At 47.1% G+C, this 10,000-nt stretch overlaps 1 protein-coding gene and 1 long non-coding RNA gene across 12 annotated transcripts in view; one reads left to right on the top strand and one right to left on the bottom strand.

The window, feature by feature from the left end:
- Nucleotides 1-6,317, bottom strand: part of LOC147016553 (uncharacterized) — a 100,027-nt gene extending 93,710 nt beyond the window's left edge. The window contains exon 1 of one of the 2 annotated variants that reach the window (XR_015049090.1): nt 5,995-6,317. This is a non-coding gene — a long non-coding RNA (uncharacterized LOC147016553). Of the gene's footprint in view, nt 1-5,030; nt 5,158-5,994 lie in introns of those variants that run through there. The other variant, XR_015049091.1, reaches the window with a different exon arrangement.
- Nucleotides 1-10,000, top strand: part of LOC147016552 (RNA-binding Raly-like protein) — a 164,371-nt gene that overhangs the window by 20,215 nt on the left and 134,156 nt on the right. For 2 of the 10 annotated variants that reach the window (XM_085845312.1, XM_085845311.1), the window contains exon 1: nt 5,095-5,230. The exons of 3 other annotated variants lie outside the window; for them this stretch is intronic. Coding sequence is in view for 4 of the 7 variants with exons in the window: in XM_085845307.1 (XP_085701433.1) it covers nt 6,852-6,943 (92 nt within the window). In the remaining 3 variants the exon portion in view is untranslated. Of the gene's footprint in view, nt 1-5,094; nt 5,231-6,674; nt 6,944-10,000 lie in introns of those variants that run through there. 5 more of the 10 variants (XM_085845307.1, XM_085845310.1, XM_085845309.1 and 2 more) reach the window with 4 other exon arrangements.

The following is a 10,000-nucleotide window of genomic DNA, read 5'->3' as shown; positions in this document are numbered from 1 at the left end:
TTTTATTGAATCTCCATCTTACTTCACGTAAAGGGTTGGTCGTGGGCTAAATACGCCCAATAATTAATCGAACCGTCGAGGTTGACGATAACACCGCTCGGTTATCCCGATAGTACGGAACGGGTCGCTTAAAGTGGCCCGTGTCCGAAGTCGACCTGCGGCGAGGTGCGAACGCCCGGTCTACCCTCCGTGTGGGTACTTAGGTAGGTCGAATTCGGCGAGCAACCCTATCCCACGCGGGGGCTGATTGGCTCGATCGCGGTGAGACCGAAAGGTCCACCCGTGACTGGTTCCCGGCGTTAGTCCGAGAGGGTCACGACTGGATTGTCCGTCCGGTGGGCGACGTGCCGCGATTCGAGTTACGTGGCCGTCAGCACGCCGGCGGGCGCGAATCCGCAACAATATATATATATATATATATATATATATATATATATATATATATATATATATATATATATATATATATATATATATATATATATATATATATATATATATATATATATATATACTGTATATGTGTGTATATATATGTATATGTATGTGTGTGTATATATATATATATATATATATATATATATATATATATATATATATAAAATATATATATATATATATATATATGTATATATATGTGTGTGTGTATATATATATATATATATATATATATATATATATATATATATATATATATATATATATATATATATATATATATATATATATAAAACGGGAGAAGGGGTGGGAGATGAATAGCAAAGAAAAGTTGAGATACATGGCAGCTTCTGGCAGGTAACACAGCTCACGGGTTTGAGATGACGAGACCAAGAGGTTGTTTCGCTTTGCAGATGTTGAGTCCATCAGAAAGTCAGAGAGTGTGCAATGTGTGCTTTGTTTTAGAATGAGGTCTTGCTCATTTTAATGCACAGTATCGCTGGAGTGGCACAGTGGTTTGTGGCGATTTTTACTGAAGCGGTAGATAAATTATCCCCAAATATACCTGTCCATTATCAGGTTAGAAGTTAAGTGATTTAAGTGGGGAAGATGTCTTATTGCGCTGGAGGTTCTTTGATGTTCCCTCTGTTGTTGTGTTGTTTTTTCACTGAAGTTCGTACGTTTCACTGCAGTGGCAATAAATGTATGGAGAGTTGTGTTGATGGGAACAAATTAGCATCGGCCTACCGATTTGGTGAGGGTGGTTGGTGAACATATGATGGGTATCTTTGTCCCACAATGAAGAAGGCCATTTGGCTTCTTATGGACTGTTGGCCCAATAATATTGAAGAACTCGTTTTCGTGGTGAGACAGGTTGAGCAATGGATGAAATGAACAGGACATTGATTGAGGTATGCTAACCACCGTGGGAAGTGATGACGTAACGCCCCGCTTTTCCTTGCTTCCCAAGGCGGTTAACTTCCCTCAATCAACGTCTTGTTCATTTTAGCCATTGTTGGACTCATAAGCCAAGCTGGGCCTTCCCATGCACTGACCAAGTGACTTGTTCTTCTTAATTCGGTTAAAAGTGTTCGATTTTACCTCCAGCCTTCAGTCGAACGTCTGCGTCATCATGATCATCATTATCATCATATGTACGATTTAAATGATGTGCAATGTCCCGGTGGTTGAGCAATGTCCGTCTAACCATCTGTCTATCTGAAATTGTATTATTATTTAAACAGTCGACGCTGTCCGTCATTGCAAAAAAATTCTAAACGAGAGCAGCTTCTCAGCAGCGAAAGGTCATTCTACCCATTAAGTGCAGACCAAGGCTGTTTCTTTGGGCATAATTTTCTCTTAATGTGCGAGGATTCCTAATTCGATCAATTACACTTCATGTACGGTGGAAGCGTGCAGTTCGCCAAGTGGGAGATGGGGAGACTCTGAGCACGCATCAATCACATCGGCACTAACTCTCCCAGGTGTTCGGGACCTCTCACACAGACACAGAGGGAGTTCATCTCGACAGGTATCGCAACACACACCTTGGTCGGTCCAATTACACTTCATGTTTGGTGGAAGCGCGCAGTTCGCCAAGTGGGAGATGGGGGGACTCTGAGCACGCACCAATCACATCGGCACTAACTCTCCCAGGTGTTAGGGACCTCTCACACAGATACAGAGGGAGTTCATCTCGACAGGTATCCCAACACACACCTTGGTCGGTCCAATTACACTTCATGTATGGTGGAAGCGTGCAGTTCGCCAAGTGGGAGATGGGGGGACTCTGAGCACGCACCAATCACATCGGCACTAACTCTCCCAGGTGTTAGGGACCCCTCACACAGATACAGAGGGAGTTCATCTCGACAGGTATCCCAACACACACCTTGGTCGGTCAAATTACACTTCATGTATGGTGGAAGTGTGCAGTTCGCCAAGTGAGAGATGGGGAGACTCTGAGCACGCACCAATCACATCGGCACTAACTCTCCCAGGTGTTAGGGACCTCTCACACAGATACAGAGGGAGTTCATCTCGACAGGTATCCCAACACACACCTTGGTCGGTCCAATTACACTTCATGTATGGTGGAAGCGTGCAGTTCGCCAAGTGGGAGATGGGGGGACTCTGAGCACGCACCAATCACATCGGCACTAACTCTCCCAGGTGTTAGGGACCCCTCACACAGATACAGAGGGAGTTCATCTCGACAGGTATCGCAACACACACCTTGGTCGGTCCAATTACACTCGCTTTCCAGACATGTGCTTTTGCACTAACAGGTGTGCCGATGAGAACAGACACTTGGTAATGGTGATGCTACTTGTGTTACAGCAAACGTGTATTTTAAGCATTTTCAGGTGAGATGCGAATGAGTTGAGGATGTGCACACCTGTGGTGCGTCTGTTGGGTGACGCTGTTTCGGGGGAATCGGTTGGGATTGCTGAGGGTCTGGGGGTTCGATTCCCGACCTCACTATAAACCGTCCGATTGGTGCTTTATATACAGGGCGTTGCATCACAAAGTGCGCCGTCCCTCGGATCAACGTTAAGCTGAGTGTCCCGTCTGTTGGCATCAGTTGGTGGAATGGTAAAGACCCCTCGGTGCAGAAGGTGATGTCGCTGGTGCCTTCAACAAAATTCCAATTTCATGTCGAAATCACCTCCAGTGGAACGTCAGGCCGAACCAGGCGGTTCGAGAATAATATTGGACAAAAACGGTCCAGTCGACCCCACAAGAATGTAGGAATGATTTGAAGTGTTAAATATGTAGTAGTAGTAGTAGTAGTAGTAGTAGTAGTAGTAGTAGTAGTAGTAGTAGTAGTAGTAGTAGTAGTAGTAGTAGTAGTAGTAGTAGTAGTAGTACTTGTAGTAGTCGTAGTAGTAGTAGTAACATACATAGCCATTGTGATTTGCAACGAAATGGGTTTGAAAGGACATTTTTTAGTTTATTCACCTGTTTTAAATCAATGTAATGAACATTACTATACACAGGTGAACGATTTAGAGGGAAATGATGTATTTTCAATACATTCAGGAGGAAAAGAAAACGCGCTATTATCCTCCCCCCCCCCAACAAGACCCCCCCCCCACCATCTCCACCCAAAAGGACCCCACCCCATACCCCAACTCCGTCCTCGTCCAATACGTGCAAACGAACCTTCCCTTTGACAATCCCCAGGGCCGGATTTTCCAATAGGCAACATAGGCCATTGGCCTAGGGCCCACCAGTAACTGGGGGCCCACCGGGGACTTGTGGGTTCTCTGATCGGTTTCATTGTATGCTTTTTATTATGCATTGTATGCATTGTATTTCATTGTAGCTTATGCTTCAGTTTCATTGTATTTTTCCATTATTCCTTTGTGTAAGAGGTACATGATATGGAACTTGATTTACTTTGATGTACTTGATATGGAACTGATTTGAGTAAAAATTATTGATGTGTTACATTATGTTGTAATTCTTTTTTTTTACATTACAATATTACGATATATATATATATATATATATATATATATATATATATATATATATATATATATATATATATATATATATATAAATTTGGGGGGGGGGCACTGATAAGGTTTGGTCTAGGGCCCACAAGCAAGTAAATCCGGTCCTGACAATCCCAGATCAATTGCTGTAATTGTGGATCGATCTGCTCGTTTTATATCTTTTACAATCTGATCCTCTTTCTCATGTTTACTTCGGGATTATCAAGGGGATCGTTTACGTACTGTCATTTACTATCCGTGCACCATTTACCTTGTTTAATCTCCCTCCCCTCAACGCGGTACAATCCGGAGGGAGGACCTGCCGGGCACAGTCTGTGTACCCCCCCCCCCTTTTCTCCACACACGATATCCTCCCGGCCGCACTCGATATTCTGCAGCCCGGTCCTCCCCTCAGTCGATATCCTCCTGCCAGACCCCCACCCCCATCCGATATTTTGCAGCCCGACCCTCCTCACAGCAGATATCCTCCTGCTCGACCCCCCCCAGCCAACATCCCCCCGCCAGACCTCCACCCCCCCAATCCGATATTCTGCACCCTGACCCTCCCCCAGCCAATATCCTCCCGCTCGACCCCCTCCCTCACAGGCAATATCCTCCCGCTCGACCCTCTCCCTCACAGGCAATATCCTCCCGCTCGACCCCCTCCCTCACAGGCAATATCCTCCCACGCGATCCCCCCCCGCTAGCTCCCAGCCAATATCCTCCCGCCAGACCCCCACCCGATATTCTACAGCCTGCCCCCCGCCATATTTTGCAGCCCAAATCCCCCCAACCAACATCCCCCTGCCAGACCCCCCCAATCCGACATTCTGCAGACCGACCCTCCCCCAATCCGATATCCTCCCGCTCGACCCCTCCCTCACAGGCAATATCCTCCCACGCGATCCCCTCCCCCCAGCTCCCAGCCAGTATCCTCCCGTCAGACCACCCCCCCCCCCACCCAATATCATCCGACCAGATTCCCTCCCCACCCGACATGCTCCCGGAAGAAGATATCCTTCCACCAGAACCCCCCACCCAACCACCCAGTATCATCCTACCAGACCCCCCCCCTCGATATGCTCTCACCTGTTACCCACTCGTATATCCTCCTTCCCGATCGCCACACTGAAACCCCACCCGTCGCCCTGACGTCAGGGCGGTCCAAACGCGGAGCTGCGCCAAACCTGCTGTCCGAGCACTGCCTGGTCCGGCGGATCGTGGCCCTCCTGGCACGCTGGGACTGAGCCGGACCCAGTCTGTGCGAGGCAAGTGGAGCGCAACACTCGGTGAGCAACCCGAGAGACCGTATTTGGCAGTGTTGTGTTTGTGCTTCGTGTTGCTGTAATTTTTTTCTGGGATTCACGAAGCTGAGACCGACCGGCTGAGCGTACAAACCGGCACGCGCGCTCCCGAGGGGTCCGATGGAACTCGGTGGTCGCAGCGCAGCAACGCGTGCGCACCTGTCCTCGGGCTCGTGAGCCTTCTACCTCTCTTGTGTCGACGCGGAAAACGTCTTCAATGTCTTTGATTGTCCTGTCCTCGCTGCGTGACTTGTGTTTCGGAGTTTGTGTCTCGTGTTTCTCGACGTACTCAAAGCTCAAATGTTAGTGTATACCGTCGGGCAACACCTGCCGTGTAACCTGACTGAAGAACCTGCGCAAAAAACTACCATTCACCTTATTGTCTGCATGGTATAACACTGCACTCTTAATCCCACTTTAACGGCCCCAATTTTTCCCACTTTTTTGTAAAATCTGTGGAAAGTTTTTGGCTTAAGTCCTTCACGAACTGGCTCGCCAGGCCAAACGGATAAGTGGAGGTCACTCAAAACACACTCGTCTTGCTCATAGCAAGATCTTGCCACTTGCCTCACGCTAATCTCGCTCGTGCTCATCGAAATGCTCACCCCATTCTCATCTCATTCACTCTCCTCCACACTAGCTGACCCACTCTGATCTCGCTCCTTGCTCCTCTCACTGACCCCATTATCCTGTCGCTTTCCCCATGCTCCTGTCCATTGCCCCTCACACCTATTGCTCGCCCCTCGTACCTGCCGCTTGACCCTCGCACCTGCCGCTCACTCCTCGCACCTGTCACTGGCTCCTCCGATCTGTCGCTCGTCCCTCGCTCATACCCCTGCCGACTCACTCATCTCGCTTGCCTCAAGCGGCTATCCTCCGTTTGTTCTGCACCCTTATCACACCTTAATTGCCCTTGCTCGCACCGCCCTCTCCCGTGCTCGCCCTCCTCTCCCGTGCTCGCTGCCGTCTCCCATGCTCGCCGCCCTCTCCCGTGCTCGCACCGTCCTCTCCCGTGCTCGCACCGTCCTCTCCCGTGCTCGCACCACCCTCTCCCATGCTCGCCCTCCTCTCCCGTGCTCGCCGCCCTCTCCCGTGCTCACACCGTCCTCTCACGTGCTCGCACCACCCTCTCCCGTGCTCGCCCTCCTCTCCCGTGCTCGCCGCCCTCTCCCATGCTCGCCGCCCTCTCCCGTGCTCGTCGCCCTATCCCGTGCTCGCCGCCCTCTCCCGTGCTCGGTGCCCTCTCCCGTGCTCGCCGCCCTCTCCCGTGCTCACCGCCCTCTCCCGTGCTCGTCACCCCCTTCCATGCTCTCCGCCCCCTCCCGTGCTCGCCGCCCCTCCCGTGCTCACCGCCCCTCCCGTGCTCGCCGCCCTCTCCCGTGCTCGTCGCCCTCTCCCGTGCTCGCCGCCCTCCCCCGTGCTCGCCACACTCTCCCTCGCTCTGTTAATAATCAACATCCTATTTTCACTGAGATGATTCTGGACAGCACTCAGACCCTGATTCGATAAAGCCTGAAGATGTAGTTGTCCTTAAAATAACTATTTCTTGAAGCTTCTTGCAAAATGTTTTTCTGTTCTCATTTACTCACGAACTGCAACTCAGCGCATGACCCTGAAAATTCACCCTCATTCGTTGAGACCATCCTGGTGGACAGCACATGAGCCTGTACATCGCTTGCCCTCCACGCATGTCGATGTGTGAGTGTTTTGTTTCCTGTTTGTTTTTTCTTTTTCTGCCCTTGAGTTATTTCCCTTTGGGCTGCTTACCCACTGCTTTCGTTTCCAGCAAGCTTGGGAAATGCTCCGAAGTGCAAAGCGATTTTTATAGGTGTGCTTCTCTCGGTGTTGTTGCTGCAGTATTACATTTCCCTGTGCAGGCTCAAAAACTGGGAATCACCGAATTGTCGCTTCCTCACAGGTAAAATTGCTACCACCAAAAGGTTTTCACCCTGGACTTTGAGGGTCTTTTTACGGTTGAGGCATGTGCAGCCCGACGTGTGTACAAACCAGTGCTTGGTATTTCGATAAAATTGTTGCTCATCTGCTAATGCTTACAAAACGATTCTCCAATGCCTTCTTCCAACTGAATCATACTCGAAGGTCTTCTTCCTTAACCATACCTGTCTTACTGAACTATACCCGTCTTCTTACAGTGTTTCCCAAAACTTTTCTTGAATGTCTTTACTTTTCCTTTTTACATTCATATGGTAGATCTTCTTTGTTCTATTATATGATCTTGCAGACAATTATAATTGAAGATCTAGTGATGAGAGCCATTTGATTGCAGCATCAGTCGCACTGTGTAGGTGGAAGATGACAACCTCACTGTGGTCCACCCTGTTACATGCTTTTTGCCCAACTTGTCATGAAATCAATCAAGTAGACTATTTGTATAACTTTTCTTCTATGCTGATCTGTAAATCCAACATTGTCGATGTACGAGTATTAAAACCATCGAAATGAAGACCCATGCTTTCCATTAGACACCTTCGCAAAGCACTGGTTACACGACAAGTCCCAAACCCATCTACCCTTTTTTGCTGATTCAAACTGACGCTCAAATTGAATAATTTCCAATTTAATGGACGGGATTACATTCAAGCTCAGGGTACTGCGATGGGCACCCCCTGTTGCACCATCATATGCCAACATATTTATGGGAACGATAGAAGCTAAAATCTATGCCCAACCTCATCACAGCATCTTGGAGAAATCCTGGGTATGTTATATTGATGATCTTCGATTTATCTGATCAAAATCCCCCCCCCCCCACCTGCAGTCTCACACGGTTCCAAAATGAATTAAATTTGATGCATCCAGCCATCAAGTTAACATTCGACAGCTCACAGTCCGAAGTTCACTTTGTAGAGACATCACTCACACTTCAAAACAACAGACTTGAAACACAACTGTACACCAAACCAACAGACACACTCTTACCTCCTTCCATCTTCATCTCACCCGCAACATACAATTACAAGCATACCATATGCTGGTAGACTGTGTCGGAGTGGCGACCCGTCGAGGATTGTGTCCAATAGCCAAGGAGACTGCTGAAGCAGCACCAACGCTCTGCACAGAGTATGGTCCCAATCTCCTCCTCATACAATCAGAACAGACAGAATAAGACACATCTGCAAAACAAAAAAGGCAGGAAAAAAGTTCTCTCTTCCAATTAGAAACACTATATTGCAAGACACTATGACCCTCACTGTAAAAGTAGTCATAAACCGAGCAAAACACAGACCTCGCCCAGACCTTATAACTTACAAACCCAAACCTGTAACTAACAGTGTCCCAATGGTAACCACCTACTTCCCTATCCCATCCCAATTGTCTAGTATTTTGTATAAGGCCCTTCCCCTCCTCCATCAGTCAGAAACACTCTGCACAACATTTCCTCATCCAACATGAACATCATTTCGACGTGGTTGTACATTCAAGGACCTTTTGGTAAAAAACAAAGCACCAACAGCCACACAGCAAAGAAACGAAGACTCCTGGCTTCCACAAGTACACACAAAACTCGATGGTATTTATAGAATACTTACCCTGCACAGTCAACGGTTTTGGAGAAATAGAGGTGCAACTTTTTTTGGTTTTCCCAAGATGGCGCCTGTACCACATGACCCATGACATCATGATTATCATCAAAATATTCTACAGGAGAAGGTGCTTCAATGGTGAAAATTTCATTTCTATCACAGCAACAGTTGCTGAGGAAAAAAATTCATAATGATCGGATAAGTGTTGTACTTGTCGAATAATGACGTCATAATGAAGGCACCGATGACATCATCATTAACATATTTTATTCCACATGGGGAGTAGTTGAAAATGAGCCAGGTCTCAATTTTTTCCATGGAGTGGTTTCAGAGATATAGAGGTGCGAAGTTTTTCCAAGATGGTGACTTAGCTCGTGACCTATGACATCATAATTGTCATTAACATATTCAACAGGAGTAGGTGCTCCTATGGTGAAAAATTTGTGTCAATCGGACCAAGAATTGCAGAGAAATAAAATTCATACTGATCGAATCAGGCGTTGTACTTGTTGAATTATGATGTCAACAGTAAGGTACCGATGACATCACCATTAACATATTTTATTCCCCAAGCGGAGTACGTGACAATAAGCCATGTTTCATTTTTTCCATGGAGCGGTTTCGGGGATATAGAGGTGCAACTTTTTACTTGTTTTCCAAGATGGCGCCTGTACCTTATGACCTATGATGTCATAATTATAATTAAAAAATTCCACAGGAGGAGCTGCTTATATTCTGAAAATGTAGTGTCCATCGGACTAACAGTTGCAGAGGATTTTTTTTCACACTGATCAGATCAAGCATTGTACTTGTTGAATTACGACGTCATAAGAAGGCACTGATGACATCATCATCAACATATCTTATTCTCTATTGGGAGTACTTGACAATGAGCCATGTTTCAATTTTTCCATTGAGCGGTTTGGGAGATATCGAGATGTCACGTTTTTCCAAGATGGCGTCCATACCACGTGACCTATGACGTCATTATGAAAAAAATTCTGCAGGCAGAGGCACTACTTTGGTAAAATTTTGTGTCAATCGGACCAACGGTTGCCGAGAAAATGGATTATAAAAATGCAGACTCGCACACGCATATACGCCACACATACACACCTTTGCAAACGAATGCCTAACCCTATGCCTGGTGTTGGCTTAATGGTTAGGGTGGCGGGCTTTGCATCCTAGGGTCCTGAGTTCAAATCCCGCT

This window comes from Eptatretus burgeri, chromosome 11, assembly GCF_056783735.1.
Source record: "Eptatretus burgeri isolate ZD-2024b chromosome 11, Ebu_testis_v1, whole genome shotgun sequence".
In the NCBI taxonomy this organism is placed as follows: domain Eukaryota; kingdom Metazoa; phylum Chordata; class Myxini; order Myxiniformes; family Myxinidae; genus Eptatretus; species Eptatretus burgeri.
Note: the sequence above shows the minus strand (reverse complement) of the source record. Positions and strands in the feature narration are given on the sequence as shown.